The following is a 23,569-nucleotide window of genomic DNA, read 5'->3' on the forward strand; positions in this document are numbered from 1 at the left end:
TTTGCTACTGGTATTCAAGTACTTACTTTTCCATTGTGTTTTTTATTTGTTGCATTTCTGAACTATTACCAACCAGCAAGATGGTTGGTACACACATCTATACTGTACAAATGTATGTCCTATAGTTTAACCTTGTGTTCGTCCCCTCCCTCCTATTTATCCCTGCAGCTGTCCACTGCAACCTGAGCCAGAATGGGATCGACCACCAGATGATGTGCCCGGACGACGTGACCTCACACCTGGAGGAGCAGCCCCTGGACCAAGGCGCCATGCTGGATGACGACAGCCCCGGGTACCAGCGCCACTCACCGCCCCGGCGCTCCGTCTCCGAGTCAGAACTCTCACGGGTAAGAACAGGGGGACTTCAATGCAGCCTTTCTCAACCCAGTCATTCCATGTATCATAACCCCTAGCGCAACTGATTCAAATGGCTGATTAGTTGACTAGTTTCAGGTGTACAAGGTGTTGGAGCATATAAAATATATGCTGGTGTGTCCCAAGGACTTTTGAGAAAGTCTGCTCTAACGAATGTCAGGATAGGTACCAGGCTGCGGTGACCACTCATACCATGACCATTGGTCTGTAATAGATTTTGTAGGTTAATTTTGGGATATTAGTAACAGGTCCCATCCTCTGCTGTACGGTTGCACATTTTTTACAGACTTTCAATAATTACTTCCTTACTACACACTTTCTGGCACCTAACCGTTGCGGTCTTTCGACAGCCCTTATTCAATGTTTCCTGAGAACTATTTATTTAGATTAAAGGTTGTCGTCAGTGGAGATTTGTTTCTATTTCCTCTCCAAAAATAGCATCCTGTCGAGGCAACGGACCGGACATTTCCTCCTCTTTCCGCCTCTGTAGGGAGATGAGAAAGCCAGATAATTATCTGTCATTTTCTAACTGGAACTGCTTTCACTCAGACAATATGTCCTTCAAGAAGCGCCACGTAGCTACGCCTTTGATGGGGGAAAAACTAGGATGCTTTTTGTCTCACTGCATGGTACAGTCCTTCTATGTTCCTACAGTATACAAGTAAGAGTGATAAACCACCATGTAGGTTCATTTGAAAAAGAATGACATAACTGCATGGAATCCTCATTAGGAATCTATAGGAGTCTTCATCCCAAACTATTTTCGGCCATGCACATTGTACAGTTTCCGTCTGTTGAGTTCATGACTTCGATACCCTTTTAACACTACTGAGCCAACCCGAGCCAAGCTGTACGGCTCTGGCCAGGCTACACATACCTCTAGTTGTTTGGAAATAAAATGTCAGAGCCAGCACAGTAAGGTGCAGTTCAGCCAATAGAGAAACTCTGTGGCTAAGCAACAGCGTCGACTGAAAACATGACCTGGTAGAGCATGGTGCATGCAATGCCAGCATAGTGGGTTCGATTCCCGGGATCACCCATCTGTAAAATGTATGCACACATGACTGTAAGCTGCTTTGGATAAAAGCGTCTGCTAAATGGCATGTATTATATACTGAACAAAATATAAATGCAACATGAAACAATTTGAATGATTTTACTGAGTTACTGTTCATATAAGGAAATCGGTCAAATGAAATAAATTCATTAGGCCCTAATCTATGGATTTGACGACTCTGCATGGGCGCTGCCATGGCTGGGCCTGGCTCCCCAGTGGGTGGGCCTATAACCTCCCAGGCCCACCCTTAGCAGCGCCCATGCAGAGTCGTGAAATCTATACATTAGGGCATAATGAATTTATTTCATTTGACCGATTTCCTTATATGAACAGCAAATCAGAATCAGTTTTTCCCCACGAAAGGGCTTTATGACAGACAGAAATACTCCTCCGATGATCCCGCAGGTGACGAAGCCGGATGTGGAGAGCTGGCATGGTTACACATGGTCTGCAGTTGAGGCCAGGTGGACGTACTGCCAAATTCTCTTAAATGGCGTTGAAGGCGGTTTGTGGTAGAGAAATTAACATAAAATTCTCTGGCAACAGCTCTGGTGGACATTCCTGCAGTCAGCATGCCAATTGCACACTCCCTCAACTTGAGACATCTGTGGCATTGTGTTGCGTGACAAAACTGCACATTTTAGAGTGGCCTTTTATTGTCCCCAGCACAAGGTGAACCTATGTAATGATCATGCTGTATTCTTTAAAAAAAAAAAACGTTTTACCCCTTTTTATAGTTAGTCTTGTCCCATCGCTGCAACTCCCGTACGGACTCGGGAGAGTCGAAGTTCGAGAGCCATGCATCTTACGAAACACGACCCTGCCAAGCTGCACTGCTTCTTGACACACTGCTCGCTTAACCCGGAAGCCAGCCGCACCCAATGTGTTGGAGGAAACACCGTCCAACTTGTGACCGTGTCAGCGTGCATGCGTCCGTTCCGCCACAGGAGTCGCCTGAGCGATATGCGACAAGGTAATCCCGGCCAGACAAACCTTCCCCTAACCCGGACGACGCTGGGCCAATTGTGTGTCGCCTCGTGGGTCTCCCGGCTGCGACACAACCCGGATCTGTAGTGACACCTCAAGCACTGCAGTGCCTTAGACCGATGTGCCACTCGGGAGGCCCCATGATCGTACTGTTTAACCAGCTTCTTGATATGCCACAGCTGTCAGGTGGATGGATTATCTTGGCAAAGGAGAAATGCTCACTAACAGAGATGTAAACAAATTTGTACACAAAATTGGAGAGAAATAGGTTTTTTGTGCGTGTGGAAAATGTCTGGGATCTTTTATTTCAGCTCATGAAACATGGAACCAACACTTTGCGTTCATATTTTTATTCAGTGTATATATTTTAATTGAAAATCAACAAACCTTACACATAATTAAAATCATGCCCAAAGCAATATATTACTCACCAACTCCTATTGCCCTGCTTTGTAATGCACCCATATTGACTCTCAAGGTCAGGGAATTAAAAGCCAGTGTTTATGTTCTTTCTTTGTGTCCCAAAAAATTCTGTCTCTGCACTGCTTGTAAATCCAGTACGTGTGTGTGAGGGATATATATTATGTATAACCTACCTAAAAAGAGATTGCTATGTGCACAGGTAAGATCAGGAATATTGCCTCTGCGTATTGAAACAGGTAAGATCAGGAATATTGCCTCTGCGTATTGAAACAGGTAAGATCAGGGATATTGCCTCTGCGTATTGAAACAGGTAAGATCAGGGATATTGCCTCTGCGTATTGAAACAGGTAAGATCAGGGATATTGCCTCTGCGTATTGAAACAGGTAAGATCAGGGATATTGCCTCTGCGTATTGAAACAGGTAAGATCAGGGATATTGCCTCTGCGTATTGAAACAGGTAAGATCAGGGATATTGCCTCTGCGTATTGAAACAGGTTGGTATTGTGATGAAATGGAAGAGGAAAGACTATGTTATTATTGTGACCTCGAAGAAATAGAGAATGAAACTCATTTTATCCTCTATTGCTCTTTCTACTATGATATACGCTTGCTCTTATTCCAGAAAGCACACCAGCTATACCCTGGCATTATGTGGCTGAGTGATGAGGAGAAATGTAAATGGTTTTTTTTGTCCATTGTGTATTTCCGTTTGCGGAATATTTAGATAAAGCCTGGAATAAAAGAAAAAGGTCTATCTATAATTAAATTGAAAAATATGGCGTGTGTAGGCTTGTCTACCATATGAATCTTCTCTTTGTGTCAAACTGGGTTCAAGTGACTTTTGTTTATTTGTCTGTATATGGTGGATGCTATTTTACTGCTCTAGGGGTGTAATTATTGTTTGGATAACCTTATTTACTATTATGTATAGATGTATTTTTTTATTTAAAAAATCACTGAGGCGCAATGCAGAGAACGCCGGAAGAATGATCATTTAATTACCATAGTGAATTATTGTAATGTTTGTTTCAATTAATCCCATAAGGGATGGGTTGCCAATTGGCGATTTGACACGAAAATGTCATTCATTCCAATTTCAACCCGGAAGCGTCTTTAAAATGGTTATTAATTTACTTAATGTGTTATTTCTCCCTTACCGCACAGCCTGCCGTCCACATATAGAGACAGCCTAGCCTGCCTAATCCCCGCAATGAAATGGAATAATTAGCGACTTTTCTGCGCCTTTGAGCTTTGGGGAAGAGAGAAACTGTGGGCCCAGGCGACGCCTGCCGCAATGCCGAACTAGGTAATTGAGCTACGGAGGGGATGGGGAGGGAACGACACGGTCTAAAATGCACACTTATTCGGTCAGCGTGACGCTAATCGTTATTCCCTCATCACTGCGGAAATAATTGTGTACTGTATCAATGGAATGATGCGGTGTGGTCATATATTCGCTAGATGGCGCTGTATGTTTGAGAATGCCAGAGCTGTATACTGCCCTACCGAGGAAAAGAGCAGTAACTGCTTATAGAGTGAAACTGAGAAAAATGACTAGTGTTTATTATTATTTTTTTGTCCAGCCAAATGAATTGTAAGCACAATCATTGGAGATGTAGTTATCTGTTGTCATACTATGAGGTTATTTTTTATTTTATTAATGTTGACCCTGACCTCTGACCCTAGACGGCAGTTACTGCCTTCTTGTTTGATACAATCACTGGTTTCCATGCTGTTTTTTTTTATTTATTAATTTTTTTACACAAACTTGTTAATGTATGTGGCTGTCAGTCATATAGTTTGATTCTTGTATCAACAAAGAACAATGCATAGTACCAAGGTAAACCGTAGACACTGCAGCCCAAAGCTCAGTGAAACCAAGGTAAAAGGCAGTAACTGACGTTCGTGATGGCAGTTACTGCAAACATGACCCTCGCACACATTTTCTATGCAACACAATGAGGTCAGGATATTTGTCTACATGATAAAACATGTAGTTAATGTATATAAAAAAAATCAACTCATTTTTGACCAAATACACAGTTGCTGCTCTTTTGCTTTAGTAGGGCAGTATAGTGTACTTACTAGGCTACACATGGTGGTGGAGCTACGCCAACACAAAGAGAACTCCTGAAATGCCTTTACATTATTGTAATAATGGTATTACTTTCAATGAATATAAGTAAGTAATTAACTACCTGTAAGGCTTTTAGTATCCTATTCATTACACCTGGTAGTAGTCAGTGTGTGTTGCTGTGGGTGTACTGTGTGTTTTAATTTTGGCTTTGTGGGTTGAAATTCTCTTTATTTGTTGTGTGTTTGTTTTTGAAGTTTCCTTGCTCTGTTGCTAAGGTAACATGAGAAACACCTGAAATGCATAGTGTGTTTTTAAATATGCCAAGGACAGATTGACTGTGTTGTGTTTGCGAGCGTGTGCACACAGGCAAATTCTCACTTAGAAAAGAAGCTAGCTTTGTCTCGCGTCGCTCACCAGCGCTGTCACTCAAATCTCTAATCGGCTCGGTCTCAAACGCATGTATGTGGATTTTCCTTTCCTCTTTCTATTTCCTCTCTCGCGCTCTTTCTTTCTCTCTACGTTCCATGGCTGGCAGGCATAGTCCCAGAAACACTGCTCTGTGCTACATTACAGTACTATGTAATATTGACTCAGGAACTGTTGCAGTTCCCACCAAGCTCACCATGGGCAGTGCACATTGTACACACTCACCCCTGAGCAGTAGTGAGCAAAGCCTCTCTGACTTAATCCCTCTCTCCCGTCATCTATCGATCCTCTTTCCAGCCTTGTCCCTTCTCTTTTAACGCTCTCTGTCACATGCACACCATACTTGTGTGTACACGTATGTATATACACCTATGTGTGTGTAACAGTATAACTAGTACGTCCCCTCGCCCCGACCTCGGGCGCGAACCAGGGACCCTCTGCACACATCAACAACAGTCACCCACGAAGCGTCGTTACCCATCGCTCCACAAAAGCCGCGGCCCTTGCAGAGCAAGGGGCAACACTACTTCTAGGTTTCAGAGCAAGTGACGTAACTGATTGAAACGCTATTAGCGCGTACCCGCTAACTAGCTAGCCATTTCACATCCGTTACATGTGTATATGTATATATGTGTATGTATGTATGTATGTATGTATGTATGTATGTATGTATGTATGTATGTATGTATGTATGCCCCTTCTCTCTCTCCCTTTCTCCCCATTCCTCCCTACTGGCTCATCATAGTAGTGTTTCTGGCTAAGCCATTCTGAACTACACTAGCTCCTTCCCCTTACTGTACTGTATCATACGCCCCAGGCTGCCAGTCAGGGTTAATTAGTGCTGAGCTGTATTTATTGGTTAACGTGGGATTTTGTTGCAACGCCATCCCCTCAGCGGAGGTCTCCTATCGCTTCCTTACCTGCAGATTCCGTCTCTCTGTGGCCTGCCAAAGCAGTCACGTCGGTCGTCTGTCTGTACTCTGACTATGCTTGGCACGTGGAGAATGACGCTCTTCCCCGGTGGTGCTCTCTCTCTATATCGATCTCTGTCTCCCTCTAGTCAGTCAGGTACAGACAGGGCAATGCTGTGGGTACTGTGTTGTTATGCTAGCCTAGATGGAGGCATGTTCTATCGCTATGTCGCACCGCACAGCGAGCCGCCGCTGACTGGAGTGGGAGGGAGATGGGAGGAAGGGGGTGGCTCTCATTTTAGTAGCCCCTCAATCAAAAGGAAGCGACGCCAGCACTTTAGCTACAGTGGCGGGTTGTTCAGCGGGACGCAGACTGAATACCTGTGGGGTTAGGCAACATGACTATCCACCTGGCTGCATGTTGTCGGATCAAACGATCGACAGTACGTCCTCTTTGGTCGGATTTTAAATGGTACTATACCATGATTCCACTAGTGCTGCTTGTGTAACATACGTATCTGCTCATTACCATATCCGTAGACATTGCTATATCATTGGTACTGGCATGGACTGTGTCATTTCTTACCCTAGGCCCACATAGTGCATACGCTAGCTACTCTTGTGTATTGCTGTCTATTACTGACAAGCAGATCATCCACGAGGATGAAACAAATGGCCCTTTTTATCTGCATTGGTTGGTATTGTTTGTGGGTGCACTGTATAGGTAGTCTCTCGTGTGTTACTGGTATAGTGTGTTACTGCGTACTGTATGTGCCATCAACATTGGACTTAAGTCATCTGTTGTCTTTCCCTTCCATGCAGCCGGGGAACGTAAAGCTGTCCAAGCCGGTGGCCCTGTGGACCCAGCAGGACGTGTGCAAGTGGCTGAAGAAGCACTGCCCCAAGCAGCACCAGATCTACAGCGACTCCTTCAAGCAGCATGACATCACAGGTGCGCCAGCCATAGCCCGAGGTTCTGTCGTCGCGGTTACCGTCGTCGTCATGTCAATCATACCCTCCCCCGACGAGCCCCTCGGCAAGGTCACACCCGCCCACCCGCTAACAACCCACCTGCCGCATAATGGCGAGACGGCTAATTGCCACGCACTCAACCTCTCGGCGCGTGGCTGATTTACATTACAATGTTTGTTTATTTGTGAAGTACCGACGCCCTCTTGACTCGCTGTGACTGGCGAAATTGGGCACTTCATCCATGATGCACTTATGCCGCAAGGAAACGGAGATGGCTGGGGCTATGTGCGGAACCAGAGCACACTGCAGCGGCATTCCATTAAGATGTGGATGAGGCTACTTTCTATTAACAGTAATAGGATCTAGCTACAGTGGGGAGAACAAGTATTTGATACACTGCCGATTTTGCAGGTTTTCCTACTTACAAAGCATGTAGAGGTCTGTAATTTTTATCATAGGTACACTTCAACTGTGAGAGACGGAATCTAAAACAAAAATCCAGAAAATCACATTGTATGATTTTTAAATAATTAATTTGCATTTTATTGCATGACATAAGTATTTGATCACCTACCAACCAGTAAGAATTCCAGCTCTCACAGACCTGTTTTCGTTTAAGAAGCCCTCCTGTTCTCCACTCATTACCTGTATTAACTGCACCTGTTTGAACTCGTTACCTGTATAAAATACACCTGTCCACACACTCAATCAAACAGATTCCAACCTCTCCACAATGGCCAAGACCAGAGAGCTGTGTAAGGACATCAGGGATAAAATTGTAGACCTGCACAAGGCTGGGATGGGCTACAGGACAATAGGCAAGCAGCTTGGTGAGAAGGAAACAACTGTTGGCACAATTATTAGAAAATGGAAGAAGTTCAAGATGACGGTCAATCACCCTCGGTCTGGGGCTCCATGCAAGATTTCACCTCGTGGGGCATCAATGATCATGAGGAAGGTGAGGGATCAGCCCAGAACTACACGGCAGGACCTGGTCAATGACCTGAAGAGAGCTGGGACCACAGTCTCAAAGAAAACCATTAGTAACACACTACGCCGTCATGGATTAAAATCCTGCAGCGCACGCAAGGTCCCCCTGCTTAAGCCAGTGCATGTCCAGGCCTGTCTGAAGTTTGCCAATGACCATCTGGATGATCCAGAGGAGGAATGGGAGAAGGTCATGTGGTCTGATGAGACAAAAATAGAGCTTTTTGGTCTAACTCCACTCGCCATGTTTGGAGGAAGAAGAAGTATGAGTACAACCCCAAGAACACCATCCCAACCGTGAAGCATGGAGGTGGAAACATCATTCTTTGGGGATGCTTTTCTGCAAAGGGGACAGGACGACTGCACCGTATTGAGGGGAGGATGGATGGGGCCATGTATCGCGAGATCTTGGCCAACAACCTCCTTCCCTCAGTAAGAGCATTGAAGATGGGTCGTGGCTGGGTCTTCCAGCATGACAACGACACGAAGCACACAGCCATGGCAACTAAGGAGTGGCTCCGTAAGAAGCATCTCAAGGTCCTGGAGTGGCCTAGCCAGTCTCCAGACCTGAACCCAATAGAAAATCTTTGGAGGGAGCTGAAACTCCGTATTGCCCAGCGACAGCCCCGAAACCTGAAGGATCTGGAGAAGATCTGTAGGGAGGAGTGGGCCAAAATCCCTGCTGCAGTGTGTGCAAACCTAGTCAAGAACTACAGGAAACGTATGATCTCTGTAATTGCAAACAAAGGTTTCTGTACCAAATATTAAGTTCTGCTTTTCTGATGTATCAAATACTTATGTCATGCAATAAAATGCAAATTAATTACTTAAAAATCATACAATGTGATTTTCTGGATTTTTGTTTTAGATTCCGTCTCTCATAGTTGAAGTGTACCTATGATAAAAATTACAGACCTCTACATGCTTTGTAAGTAGGAAAACCTGCAAAATCGGCAGTGTATCAAATACTTGTTCTCCCCACTGTACATGCAGTGATTATCCCATGTCAGTAACATGTACAGTGCATACAAACTATTCAGACCCCTTGACTTCTCCCACATTTTGGTACTTTACAGCCTTATTCTAAAGTTGATTAAAATCGTTTTTTCCCCTCGTCAAGTCGACACAAAATACCCCATAATGACAAAGCAAAAACAGTTTTTTAGAAATGTTAGTTTATTTTTTATAAATTAGCAAAGTATTCAGACCCTTTACTCAGTACTTTGTTGAAGCACCTTTGGCTGCGAATACAGCCTCGGGTCTTCTTGGATATGACTCTACAAGCTTGGCACAACTGTATTTGGGGAGTTTCTCTCATTCTCCTCTGCAGATCCTCTCAAGCTCTGTCATGTTGGATGGGTAGCTTCACTGCACAGCTATTTTCAGGCCTCCAGAGATAAATGATCTGGTTCATGTCCAGGCTCTGGCTGGGACACTCGGAGACTTGTCCCGAAGCCACACCTGCATTTGTCTTGGCTGTGTGCTTAGGGTTGTTGTCCTGTTGGAAGGTGAACCTTCATCCCAGTCTGAGGTCCTGAGCGCTCTGGAGCAGGTTTTTATCAAGGATCTTTCAGTACTTTGCTCTGTTCATCTTTCCCTCGATCCTGACTAGTCTCCCAGTTTCTGCCGCTGAAAAACATCCCCACAGCATGATGCTGCCACCACCATGCTTCACCATAGGGATAGTGCCAGGTTACCTCCAGATGTCACGCTTGGCATTCAGGCCAAAGAGTTCAATCTTGGTTTCATCAGACCAGAGAATCTTGTTTCTCATGGTCTGAGAGTCTTTAGGTGCCTTTTGGCAAACTCCAAGCGGGGTGTCATGTGTCTTTTACTCTGAGGAGTGCCTTCCGTCTGGCCACTCTACCATAAAGGCCTGATTGGTGGTGCTGCAGAGATGGTTGTCCTTCTGGAAGGTTCTCTATCTCCACAGAGGAGCTCTGAGTAACCATCGGGATCTTGGTCACCTCGTTGACCAAGGCTCTTCTCCCCCTATTGCTCAGTTTGGCCGGGCGGCCAGCTCTTGGAAGAGTCTTGGTGGTTCCAAACTTCTTCCATTTAAGAATGCTGTAGGCCACTGTTCTTGAGGACCTTCAATGCTGCACACATTTTTTTGGTACCCTTCCCCAGATCTCTGCCTCGACATAATCCTGATTGGGAGCTCTACGGACAATTCCTTTGACCTCATGGCTTGGTTTTTGCGCTGACATGCACTGTCAACTGTGGGACGTTATATAGACAGGTGTGCCTTTCCAAATTATGTCCAATCAATTGAATTTACCACAGGTGGACTCCTCCAATCAAGTTGTAGGAACCCCTCCAAGGATGATCAATGGAAATGGAGTTCAATTTCGAGTTTCATAGCAAAGGGTCTGAATAATTATGTACATAAGGTATTTCAGTTTTTTAAATAAATTAGCAAGTTTTCCTTATAACCAGTTTCTGCTTTGTCATTATGGGGCAGTGTGTGTGTAGGTTGAGAATTTTATTTGATCAATTTTAGAATAAGGCTGTAATGTAACAATGTGGAAAAAGGGAAGGGGTCTGACTACTTTCCGAATGCACTGTACGTAAACAAATAAAATATACAATTATGCTCTGTGTAAAGAATTAAGAAAAGGGCACTTTTTCATCCATTTCATTTTCCTCGTGAGACCATTACCACGAGTTTGGCTGACTTCAAACTTCTTTGACGATGATAACCTTAGATATAAGATGTTAGATAATCTCAGCACGTTGTCTGTAAATTTATGCATTTCCTCATTAGCCCGCCGATAATGAAACAAACAGTGACTCAGATGTTGTCTCACAATTAGTGTAATTACCTGCAGTTGTGAGGTGTTGTTGTCTCAGGATCAATTAGCGATAACGATATGCACAAAACACGCTAGTAATTTCGCTCATCATCCCATCCCCGCATTAATGAACAGAATCCAATTAAAACAAGCGGGCACACAATGCAATTTGCATCCCAATCAATCTCTTGGAAATATCATGCGCATCTTTTTCCCACTCAATTAGAATCAACAAGAGCACTCAAATCATGATGAATGTAGTTTTGTGCTCGAGAACAACTGTGTAAACAAACAAGTTGAATAGGTGTGTGTGTGTATATATGTGTGTGTGTGTGTGTATATATATATATATATATATTTTGGGGTCACGTCGAAATTTCCTTGTTTTTGAAAGAAAAGCGTTTTTTTTTTGTCCGTGTTTAAAATAACATCAAATTGATCAGAAATACAGTGTAGACATTGTTAATGTTGTAAATGGCTTTTGTAGCTGGAAACGGCAATTTTTTTAAATGGAATATCTACGTAGGCGTACAGAGGCCCATTATCAGCAACCATCACTCCTGTGTTCCAATGGCACGTTGTGTTAGCTAATCCAAGTTTATCATTTTAAAAAGCTAATTGATCATTAGAAAACCCTTTTGCAATTGTTAGCACAGCTGAAAACTGTTGGCTGATTTAAAACAGCAAGAAAACCTTCTTTAGTCTAGTTGTGTCTGGAGCGTTAGCATTTCTGTGTTCGATTACAGACTCAAAATGGCCAGAAACAAATAACTTCTGAAACTCATCAGTCTATTCTTGTTCTGAGAAATGAAGGCTATTCCATGCGAGAAATTGGCAAGAAACTGAAGATCTCGTATAACGCTGTGTACGACTCCTTTCACAGAACAGCGCAATCTAACAGGGATGTAAAGAAATGTGTGCACAAAATTTGATAGTTTTTGTGCGTATGAAACATTTCTGGGATTTATTTCAGCTCATGAAACATGGCTGTAACACTTGTTGGGTTTTTATATTTTTGTTTTGTAAATCAAGATTGGTTGAGTCGATGCATTGTCACACTCTGGCTGGGGCTAGGAGATTGAGTTGGAAATTGAAAATCATGTGTGGTGTTTGTTTCTGGTCTGATTAGATGAAGGTCCTCTGATAGGACTTCCTCTGCAATGGTAACTATAGTAACAGAGTAGTACCACTAGTAGAAAACCTAAGCCTCTTGTAGGACGTCAATACTACTCAATTTCATTGGTCTTGGCCCACTGTTCCTCCTCTTGGAAGTATCAAATCAATACACGGCAGCGTATCCAAATCATAACTCTTACACATCCCCCATGTTATGCCCTAGCTCTGACACTACAATGTATTTTAGATCCATGGGCTTTGCAGCAGTGCTACATTTTCACTTCTTTGAATGACTTCAATATGCGGCCGCCAGTTGTCATCCCCGACCAGCGTCGTCGAGCGACAATCAAAATCAGCGTTTCCCCATCTGACCGCCTCGATTGCCAAGATTTCCCTCCTTCTGATGCAACCACAAGATAGCTCCGTTAAAGTAAAATTCGGAGGCTGTCGTTAAAATTGCATTAAAGCATATTACGGCGTAATTAGATATTAGTACCTAATCTTGTGTAATTACAAAGACCGTGTCGTGGCGGCGAGCAAAGGGTGTGGTAAATGAGTTATCTACACATTCGACTGATACCGTATGTGTAATCAGTAAAGAGGTGCACTGACATATGTCGTCAGAAGAGGAAAGGGAAAGATTAAAGGGTTGACGACTATTGAATCGCACACCCCTGTCATGGAGCAGTGGCTTGACTGAATTAGAACATGGTGATCCAATGGCCTCCACTTCAGACAGACCAAGAGATGCAGCTGTAGATACGAGACAGTTGATCTGTATCCCAAATGGCACTGTATTCCATATGTATTGCACAACTTTTTTTTAGATATATATAGGGAATAGAGTGCCATTTTGGACGGACCCTTGGTGTTAGACGGTCTTTGGATTGCAGTCAAAATGAAAGCATCCAGCAAAATCTTGTATAACGTAACTGTAGGGAAATGGTGACGCTTGCACCAGTGTTGGTTCTATTTAAAGGTTCACCTCCGCAAGAGCATACTGTAAGAAGGATAGCAGTATTTTATTGTAATACTAAATGTTTGATGTATCACCAAGTGCTGTTGAAATATACCTGCTTGTAATCATATGTAGTTAGTCCCCCCCTTTGCTGCTATAACAGCCTCTACTCTTCTAGGAAGGCTTTCCACTAACTGTTGGAACATTGCTGTGGGGACTTTCTACCATTCAGCCACAAGCATTAGTGATGTCGGGCACTGATTTTGGACGATTAGGCCTGGCTCGCAGTCGGAGTTCCAATTCATCCCAAAGGTGTTCGATGGGGTTGAGGTCAGGGCTCTGCAGGCCAGTCAAGTTCTTCCACACCGATCTCGACAAACCATTTCTCTATGGACCTCGCGTTGTGCACAGGGGCATTGTCATGCTGAAACAGGAACGGGCCTTTTCCTAAACTAAAAGTTGGAAGCACAGAATCGTCTAGAAGGTAATTGAATGCTGTAGCGTTAAGATTTCCCTTCACTAGAACTAAGGGACCTAACCCGAACTATGAAAAACAGGTAGCGTTCTTTTGGCATCCACCAAATGCAGATTCGTACGTCGGACTGACAGATGGTGAAGCGTGATTCATCACTCCAGAGAACGAGTTTCCACTGTTCCGGAGTCCAATGGCGGTGAGCTTTACACTACTCCAGCAGACACTTGGCATTGTGCATGGTGATCTTAGGCTTGTGTGCGGCTGCTCGGAAATGGAAACCCATGACCTGGCCTCCACAATCACCCAACCTCAACCCAATTGAGATGTTTAGGATGAGTTTGTCTGCAGAGGGAAGGAAATATCTACATAGGTGTACAGAAACCTATTTATTGTGTTAGCTAATCCAAGTTGATCATTTAAAAAAGATAATTGATCATTAGAAAACACTTTTGCGATTATGTTAGCACAGCTGAAAATGGTTGTGCTGATTTTAAAGAAGCAATAAAACGGGCCTTTAGACGAGTTGAGTATCTGGAGCATCAGCATTTGTGCGTTCGATTACAGGCTCAAAATGACCAGAAACAAAGACTTTCTTCTGAAACTCTTCAGTCTATTTTTGTTCTGAGAAATGGAGGCTATTCCATGTGAGAAATTTCCAAGAAACTGAAGATCTCGTACAACGCTGTGTACTATTCCCTTCAAAGAACTGTGCAAACTGTCTCTATCCAGATTAGAAAGAGTGGGAGGCCCCGGTGCACAACTGGTTGGGTTGTGTTTCGGAGGACGCACGGCTCTCGACCTTGGCCTCTCCCGAGTCCGAACGGGAGTTTCAGCCACGAGACAAGACTGAAACTACCAATTGGATACCACAAAACTGCGGAGAAAAAGGGGTAAAAAAAAATGTTTTAAATAAAAATATTCTGCCCTGCTAGAGCTGCCCCCGGTCAACTAAGTGCTGTTGTGAAGTAGGAACGTCTAGGAGCAACAACGGCTCAGCTGCGAAGTGGTTAGCCACACAAGCTCACAGAACGGGACCGGCGAGTGCCGTAGCATGTAAAAAATCATATTTTCTCTGTTGCGACACTCACTACCGAGTTCCAAACTGCCTCTGGAAGCAATGTCAGCACAAGAACTGTTCGTCGGGAGCTTCATGAAATGGGTTTCCATTGCCGAGCAGTCGCACACAAGCCTTAGATCACCACGCTCATGCCAAGCGGCGGCTGGAGTGTTGTAAAGCTCGCCACCATTGGACTCTGGAGCAGTGGAAACACGTTCTCTGGAATGTTGAATCACGCTTCACCATCTGGCAGTCGGACGGACGCATCTGGGTTTGGCGGATGCCAACTGTAAAGTTTGTTGGAGGAAGAATAATAGTCTGGGGCTGTTTTTTGTGGTTCGGGCTAGGCCCCTTAGTTCCAGTGAAGGGAAATCTTAATGCTACAGCATACAATGACGTTATAGACAATTCTGTGCTTCCAACTTTGTGGCAACAGTTTGGGGAAGGCCCTTTCCTGTTTCCGCATGACAATGTCCCCGTGCACAAAGTGAGGTCCATACAGAAAGGTTTTGTCGAGACTGGCGTGAAGAACTTGACTGACCTGCACAGAGCCCTGACCTCAACCCCATCGAACACCTTTTGGAATGAATTGGAAAGCTGACTGCGAGCCAGGCCTAATCGCCCAACATCAGTGCCAGACCTCACTAATGCTCTTGTGGCTGAAATGAAGCAAGTCCCGGCAGCAATGTTCCAACATCTAGTGGAAAGCCTTCCCAGAAGAGGGGAGGCTGTTAGAGCAGCAAAGGAGGGACCAACTCCATGTTAATGCCCATGATTTTGGAATGAGATGTTCAACAAGCAGGTGTCCACACACTACATGACCAAAAGTGTGTCTTAAATTAAGAATTCAATATATAAAATCAAATGCGCCAAATACAACCTTACAGTGAAATGCTTGCTTAGCCCGTAACCAATAATGCAGTTTTAAGAAAAATATGTTTTTTTAAAGTATTTACTAAAATAAAATAAACTGCAATTAAAAAAATATATAAAGACAACAATAAAATAACAGTAGCGAGGCTATGTACAGGGGGTACTGGTACAGAGTCAATGTGCGGAGCACAGGTTAGTTGAGGTTATTGAGGTAATATGTACATGTAGGTAGAGGTAAAGTGACTATGCATACAGTAGATAATAAACAGAGTATCAACTCAGTAAAAATGGCGGTGGGGGGACAATGCAAATAGTCTGGTTAACCATTTGATTAATTATTCAGGAGTCTTATGGTTTGGGGGTAGAAGCTGTTGAGAAACCTTTTGGAACTAGACTTGGCGCTCCGGTACCGCTTGCCGTGTGGTAGCAGAGAGAACAGTCTATGGCTAGAGTCTTTGGCAACTTTTAGGGCCTTCGTCTGACACCGCCTGGTATAGAGGTCCTGTATGGCAGGAAGCTTGGCCCCAGTGATGTACTGGTCCATACGCACTACCCTCTGTAGTGCCTTGCGGTCAGAGGCCGAGCAGTTGAGGATCTGAGCACCCATGCCAAATCTTTTCAGTCTCCTGAGGGGAAATAGGCGTTGTCGTGCCCTCTTCACGACTGTCTTGGGGGTGGCCTGTCAGGAAGTCCAGGTTACAGTTGCAGAGAGGTGTTTAGTCCCGGGTTCCTTAGCTAGGTGATGAGCTTTGAGGGAACTATGGTGATGAACACTGAGCTGTAGTAAATGAATAGCACTCTCACATAGGTGTTCCTTTTGTCCAGGTGGGAAAGGGGAGTGTGGAGTGCAATAGAGATTGCTGGATCTGTTGGAGTGGTATGCAAACTGGTTTGGGTGTCTGGGAAAAGGGTGTTGATGTGAGCCATTACCAGCCTTTCAAAGCACTTCATGGCTACAGAAGTGAGTGCTACGGGTCGGTAGTCATTTAGGAAGGTTACCCTGGTGTTCTTTGGCACAGGGACTATGGTGTCTGTCTATGGTGTCGGATGTATGTTCTTCATGCAAATGACGGGGATTTTGGCCTTGTCGGGTGTCTGAAGTAAATCCTTTGCGTCCGACTCTTTAAAGAAGAAATCTTTGTCCGGTACGAGGTGATTATTCGTTGTTCTGATATCCAGAAGCTCTTTTCAGTCATAAGAGACGGTGGCAGAAACATTATGTACAAAATAAGTTACAAATAACTCGAACAAACGCACAATTGATTAAACGGCAGCCATCTCCTCTGGCTCCATTACTAGACCTATCCTCAATGATTGGGAGAAAAGCATTGCGAGCGATAGGCCGACACAAAGGAACAAACGTATAGTAAGTGACCAGATTGCATCTGGAGAGCCACCTAATTGTATGAGCATGTTGATCCTCTCGCAATGAAAATGCTATATGACATTCTTCCTCACGTCTCTGTGCTAGTTAATAAACAATGATTAGTGATCAGATACTGTAGATGGGCAGTGACTCTGAATTAGCATCCTGCTGAGGTTGCAGTGTGATTGTGCTGCTGATTATCCCTCTGCTACTGTGCTTGGCTTCATTAAGGATGAGGGCTGTGTCCCCTTGAGAATGATGCTCCTCTGCTCCAGTCAGAAATAGCATTAGCATCTCATTTGGAACCCATTGGAACTCCTCTCAGAGCATAGCCCATCTCATGGCCATTTGGGGACAGCACTTTACAATATCGTGCCTAGGTTACTGAGAGAGTCACATCATGGTCACCCATGTATTTGTAATGTGTGCCAGTAAGCCAAGCACTAGTGAAAGATGATATACACAGTAAGTTGTGAATGTTAACGCTCGCATTTATTTAGACAACAGTGGGCCACATTAAATGGGCTTGTGGGCCGGATCTGGCTCGCGGTCCACCAATTTGAGACCCCTGTTTATAGAATGGTCTCTTGATAAGGATGTGTGTGCTGCATGTTGCGACTTTTTGCACATGTGGAGGGTAACCAGAGACATTCAGTAGTCTATACCCACTTACACACACAGCTGTGTCTGAAGGTTTTACCTGAGAACTACATTTTCTCCCTCTGCAGTTCACAGCCAGCCCAGCTCTTACTGTAGAACCCATGTACGTTCACTGAATGTAGTCGTTTGGAGAGAAAGTGAGGTTCATTTTCTGCTTTTGTGTGCCCCTGTCCTCACCCACAGGGCAGTAATTAGCATGGTTTTTGGTTCACACGCAAAAATGGACAGGTCCCGCAGGGGTGGGTGGGTGTGTGTGTGTGTGCACTCTAAGCCCCCATTCGTCAAAGCAGTGGTTGACTATGCCAGGCCATAGCTGTAGATTAATCTGCCTGCAGCCCCACACTGAGACCCGCACTCCCCATTAATCTAACGCCTGGTCCGTGTGTGTGTGCGCGCGCTGTAGGTTTGTATCCATAGATTTATGAATATGCTGACTTGAATACATACTGTCTTTTACAGAATTTGTAATTTTTTTTATAGGGAGTTGCCTTTTCAACAGTAACTAATATTTGGGTGAGAAGGAGGCATTGTCCAGGCAGGTTTGCGGTACTGGTATAGAGGGGTGGACAGTGAGAGAAGGCAGACCAAACACCTCCAGCCAACAAGCTACAGGGGAGACCAACTGGAGTGGGAGGGAAATTTAAATCCAATCGATATTGTGCAACTGAAGAGGCAGAAGTGCCTTAAGTCATTTTTGTCAGTCAGTTGGCCAAATATAAGTGAATACAGGAGATTAAGTAAAAAGGAAGCTTTGTTGTCTGGCAGTGTTCCCAGCACAGATGGTCTAGAGACTCTAGAGGAAAGGAAATTGAAATAGAAGCCCTCTTACCTTAGCTGGGGTTGAGTCCGAGAGAGTGCTCTGTCTGTGTGTGTTAGGGATGGGCACGGTTAATCGAATATCGAACAGACGTTAGTATTCAATTACTTCAGTGAGTGTTCAGTGAAAAAGCTTTGTCTAAAATGAAATTATCCTTGTGACACTTTTACCTACAAGGATATACCATGACATTTGAAAATCTTAATTTAACAAAACATACTTGAGTAGTCTTTATGAAACGTTGCGTTGAGCTACTGCTGCGCATTTGGTCCTCCAGGCTGTCCTGACATCGGTATGCTGTTTTCCCTACTTTAAACAGCAATAACAGGCGCTCGCCTATCGGCGGTTCCACTAGACCTGAAGCGGATCAATGCAAAACACCTTTTTTGTAACAATCACTTCTATCATGGCAAAAATCTGACTTCTCTTTCGCTGTTGCTTACAAATTCCCGGGGAAATCACACTGTCCGCTGTTTACCTCAGCCATGTGCATTTGCGTCATTCTGATTGGTTGAGACAGTCAAGCAATTTTTTTTTTTTTAAAGTGTCATTTCGACAAAAAGGAAGTCACAAAAATTGAATAGTAAAATAATTTCAAATGCACATCCCTAGTGTGTGTGTGCGCCTGTGTTGGAGGACTGCTTGGTGACAAATAGTATAGCTATCTGCCTTTACCACAAATAGTATAGCTAATCTTTTGACATTTCTTTTGAACCACTCTCTAAATTCAACCATGTTACCTGCCATGACGTGAACCATTAGGAAATAGCTTCTCCAACCCCAACACTGTCACAATTGTCCACCATTTTGGAGACACTGTGCTTTGTCATAGCACTCCACTCAACCCCAAGTTGTCTATTCAGTCCTCAACAAGTCTCCTCTTCCTCTTTTCTCATTTTTTTAATATACTCTTTTTTTCAAATCCACTCCTAGTCCCTCTTAACTCTCTCTCTCTCCATCTCCTCCTCTCTCTTCAGGCATTCTCCCCTCATCCTCTCCTCCTCTGTGCTCTCTCTGCCCCGGCCATGCTACACTGCTCTGTGTATTAATTGTGGTTTGATAAATTCCCAACTGTGGCTTTGTGGGATTGTGGAGTCAATGACTCAGAACTGCAGTGGAGAGAAACTCCACAGAGGCGTTTGGCCCGGCTGCTACCGAGAGGAGAGGAGCTATGTTGGCACCGCCGCCAAGAAGCTAGCAGCTTGACTCCAAATTGCTCTCATCTTGAGGCATCTTCTCCTTTTAACTCTGAGATATTGATAATTAAAGATGCTTTATTATAGCAGCTGTTTAGTCATTGATCTGGAAAGCTTTATCTCTCATACATCCTGTATTGTCGTTTGTTTATAGGAACCGATAGCCATGAGGTAAAAGCTAAAGAGGTACCTCTGTCGCCAAGCAGATTTGCGTAGGATTTCGGATGAGGTGCCAAGTGATGGTTATTTATAGACTCCTCAGGTGATCCTTTTACATTCACTTTGTCGTTGTAGTTCTCTCTCACATCCCATTTTACCGGCCCTCATAGGTTCTCCTGTCTATAGTTAGCTACTCTGTGATGGGCATCATTAAAACCGTAGCTGGCATTTCAATTTAATTTTTTAATTTACACTTAACATTTTTGCCATTCTTTGGCCATAGTCACCAACAAATAGCGTTTGGGCATATATTTGCCATTGCTGTCAGCCTCATACCAATACACAGACTACTTTAGCTTTGTTAACGGCTCACTGTGTGTTAAGGCATGGTTGCATAAGGTGTAAAACTGCAATAAATCACCAAAAGTGACTTTCTCACAAGACATTATAGCCAACGATGCTTTTTCACACAACACCCCTTGTCAAAAAAAAAAATCCATCTCGAATAATGAGCCGCGTCACAGATAAAGTAAATATACGAAGGCGTTAAGTAACAAGTCGTTATGAAATCACATCAAATCTAGAGTATGTGATGACTGCAGTAAATACAGTACTGTTGGAGGTGTGGATGGGAAGAGGGAGCTCGGGATGAACGAGTGAGAGCATGTGACAGCCACGCCACCATAGCCCTGCTTTGAGACCATGAACCAGGGAAAGTTAGCAGGCTGCCAACCAATCAGGAGTAGCAATTCAGAGCCCCGAGTCATTAGGGTAAACGAGCGAGGGGGATTTACAGTAGTCGGGCTAATGCATAGTAATCGTCAGGAATTATTTTCTATCTAGCTCCCCAATCCCGCACATTGCCACAAAGGCCTTCCACAACGAGCGTAATTAATTTGACTGTACTTTCTCCACTGCATTTTTATCACTGGCCAAAATCACCTACTTTTAAGAAATTATATTGAAGATTAAATTAGGGATTTTAAAATCAAGGTCTCCCAGAAGAAGGTGCCTCTGGGCGAAATAAGATGAATAATTATGCTAAAGTGCGTTATGTAGCCAGATGAAGATATTCCTTGAAACTTAGTGAGTCATCGTTGGCTGCTCGACGCTTCCTGCTAGCATACCCAAGCATAAATTTAATAACATGTATTGAATGGTTAGAGGATAGAGAATTATCTATTCATAGATTGAGAATAGAGTCACCTTGACAATGTCTATGCATAATGGAAATGGAAAATGGGATATTTCTTGTGCTGCTTATTGTATGTAACAGTGCAGTTGAAGGCAGCATTCAGAGAGAGAGACGGTCCTTTTTGTTCAGTTATGCTTTAGTTCACTTTGAGGTACTACTGAGATCCTTTTCCAAACAATGTTTATCAATTTCATTAAATATTTATTCTGTAAATACACTGACTGGACAAAACATTAGGAACACCTTAATATTGAGTTCCACCCCCTTTTGCCCGCAGAACAGCCTCAGTTTGACGGGACGTGTACTCTACATGGTGTCAATGTTGGCTGGATTTCATTTGGGTGGTGGACCATTCTTGATACACACGGGAGATTTGAGCGTGGCAAAACCCGGCAGTGTTGCAGTTTTTGACACTCCAGTTCGCCTGGCACCATAACCCGTTCAAAGGCACTTAAATATTTTCTTGTCCATTCACCCTCTGAATGGCACACATACACACATACACATGTCTCAATTGTCCTCCCCTTCATCTACATTGACTGAAGTGAATTTAACTGTGACGTTAATGTGAATCCAGGTGAAAGCTATGTCATGGAAAGAGCAAATGTTTTGTATACTCAGTGTACTCGGTCTTCCTTGCGCCCCTTTATGGTGTTTGCTTTGGGTGGGCGAGATGGGGGAGTCTGTATCTCATGAGGGGTTGAGTTGAACCTTTCTCTCGCACTCTCTCTCCCTCTCCGTCCAGGGCGGGCTCTGATGAGATTGACAGACAGGAAGCTGGAGCGAATGGGCATCATGCAGGAGGGCCAACGGCAGTACATCCTCCAGCAGGTCCTGCAGCTCCGCGTCAGAGAAGAGGTCCGCACCCTGCAGCTACTCACGCAAGGTACAACTCTCACCATGGCAGCGTCTCAAATGGCACCCTACTTCCTATATAGTGCACTACTTTTCACCAACGGTAGGAACAGTAGGGTGACAATTGGGATTGCACCTCATAACACCTCTGTCATTGGCCATGATGGAGCCGGTGTGACCAGCTTTACAGTGATAGCCTATGAAACGATAGGCCATTTCACTCACCCGATTTGCATGGTCGTGCGGCTTTACATTCAATTGGTTTTAATTGTTCTCTCAGCGCTCTATGTGGCCAAAGCCAGCCACCTGCACCAATCAACACTACAGCCAATTTACAGTATGTGTGTATTTCTGGACCCTACTCTACAGTCTGTCTCCCCATCTCAGATCGTCCAATCACAACACTGACCCCCTACACCGTGACATCCAGTCGTTCTTAGTGATTCGTCTCTCCTCAGCGTTCAGCACCACTCATCACCACCTGTAACTAAAATCAGCATCATCCCCATCAACTTGTCTCTGGCTCTCAACACAGATCTCTTTTGCTTCAGGGGCAAAATCCAAAATACTGGGAAACGGTTCTCGTCTCGAATTCTTGTGGTGTTTCTCTTTGATGCTCCTTTCTTGTTGCCACTGGTTGAGGGAGAGCGAGATGCTACACTACTGCTGGGGGAGAGGGGCCCCTTGTGTCCCTAGAAATGCTGAACTTGTGCTACTAGAACTACTGCTGTGAGAATTAGAACGGGGAGGGAAGAAAGGAGGGAGAAATGGGGAGTGGTGTGGAAAGGAGGAAGTGTGAAATGAAGGGAAGGAGCTGGACAAAGGAGAACTAGATTTACTGCGGAAAGGGCTGGGTGGGTCATTTAATGGGGGAAGCGAACACTGAAGGAAGATGATAAGAGAGGGAGAGAGCCTTGAACAGAGGAGAGCTGGTGTACTTTAGATACTTTTTGGGGAATAAAGGTGTGGGAAGGGAGGACCAAACGGTGAGGGAAGTTATGGGAAATGACAAAAGTGACAAGGCGGCGTGAAAGAGGAGTTTGTGAGAAAAGGAGAGAGTGGAGATGAGATGAGGAGAGCGGTGGTGTAATTACTGCGGTGTACCCAGGCAGAATTAGCCAGACGGACAGTGATTAACCTTTAAGGAGCAGTGGGCCATGGGAGGAGAATAATTAGATTCCTATCTCCTCTCTCTCTCTCTCTCTCTCATCGTCTCCACGCAGAGGATTCTGGAGGATTCTCTACTTTTTTTAGCAACAACAAAGGAGAGTTGTCCTTTCGCTAAACAGTAATGCTCAAGTTAGGTAGAGGCTTTTTAGACTGAGGAGGACAGTTTGATAAAGTGGCATTGTTTTCCAAAACTGTGCCGTTCCATTACATATACTTTCATAACATTGTTTGTTCACATTCAAGTCCAGTGCCTTCAGAAAGTATTCATAACCCTTGACTTGTTCCACATTTTGTTGTTACAGCCGGAGTTCAAAATAGATTCAATATATAAAAAAAATGTCTGCACACAACACTCCATAATGACTCCATAATAAGATAAAACATGTTTTTAGAAATGTTTGCGCATTTTGGGCAGCGACTACAGCTTTGAGTCTTTCTGGGTAAGTCTCTAAGAGCTTTGCACACCTGGATTGTACAATATTTGCCCATTTTATTTTAAAAATTCTTCAAGCTCTGTAAAATTGGTTGTAGATCATTGCTAGACAGGAATTTTCCAGTCTTACCATAGATTTGTCTGGCAGATTTAAGTCAAAATGGTAACTAAGCCATTCAGGAACATTAATTGTCTTCTTGGCAACGCCAGTGTAGATTTGGCCTTGTG

The 23,569-nt window shown here is 44.1% G+C and overlaps 1 protein-coding gene across 4 annotated transcripts in view; it reads left to right on the top strand.

Annotated features, from left to right (window-relative positions):
* Positions 1-23,569, top strand: part of LOC139558789 (sterile alpha motif domain-containing protein 12-like) — a 142,562-nt gene that overhangs the window by 33,252 nt on the left and 85,741 nt on the right. For all 4 annotated transcript variants that reach the window (XM_071374219.1, XM_071374220.1, XM_071374217.1 and 1 more), the window contains 3 exons: positions 169-347; positions 7,080-7,209; positions 21,629-21,769. In XM_071374219.1, the coding sequence (XP_071230320.1) occupies positions 210-347; positions 7,080-7,209; positions 21,629-21,769 (409 nt within the window). In that variant the 5' untranslated portion in view covers positions 169-209. The remainder of the gene's footprint in view (positions 1-168; positions 348-7,079; positions 7,210-21,628; positions 21,770-23,569) is intronic.

The sequence above is a fragment of the Salvelinus alpinus genome, chromosome 29 (genome assembly GCF_045679555.1).
Source record: "Salvelinus alpinus chromosome 29, SLU_Salpinus.1, whole genome shotgun sequence".
Lineage (NCBI taxonomy): Eukaryota > Metazoa > Chordata > Actinopteri > Salmoniformes > Salmonidae > Salvelinus > Salvelinus alpinus.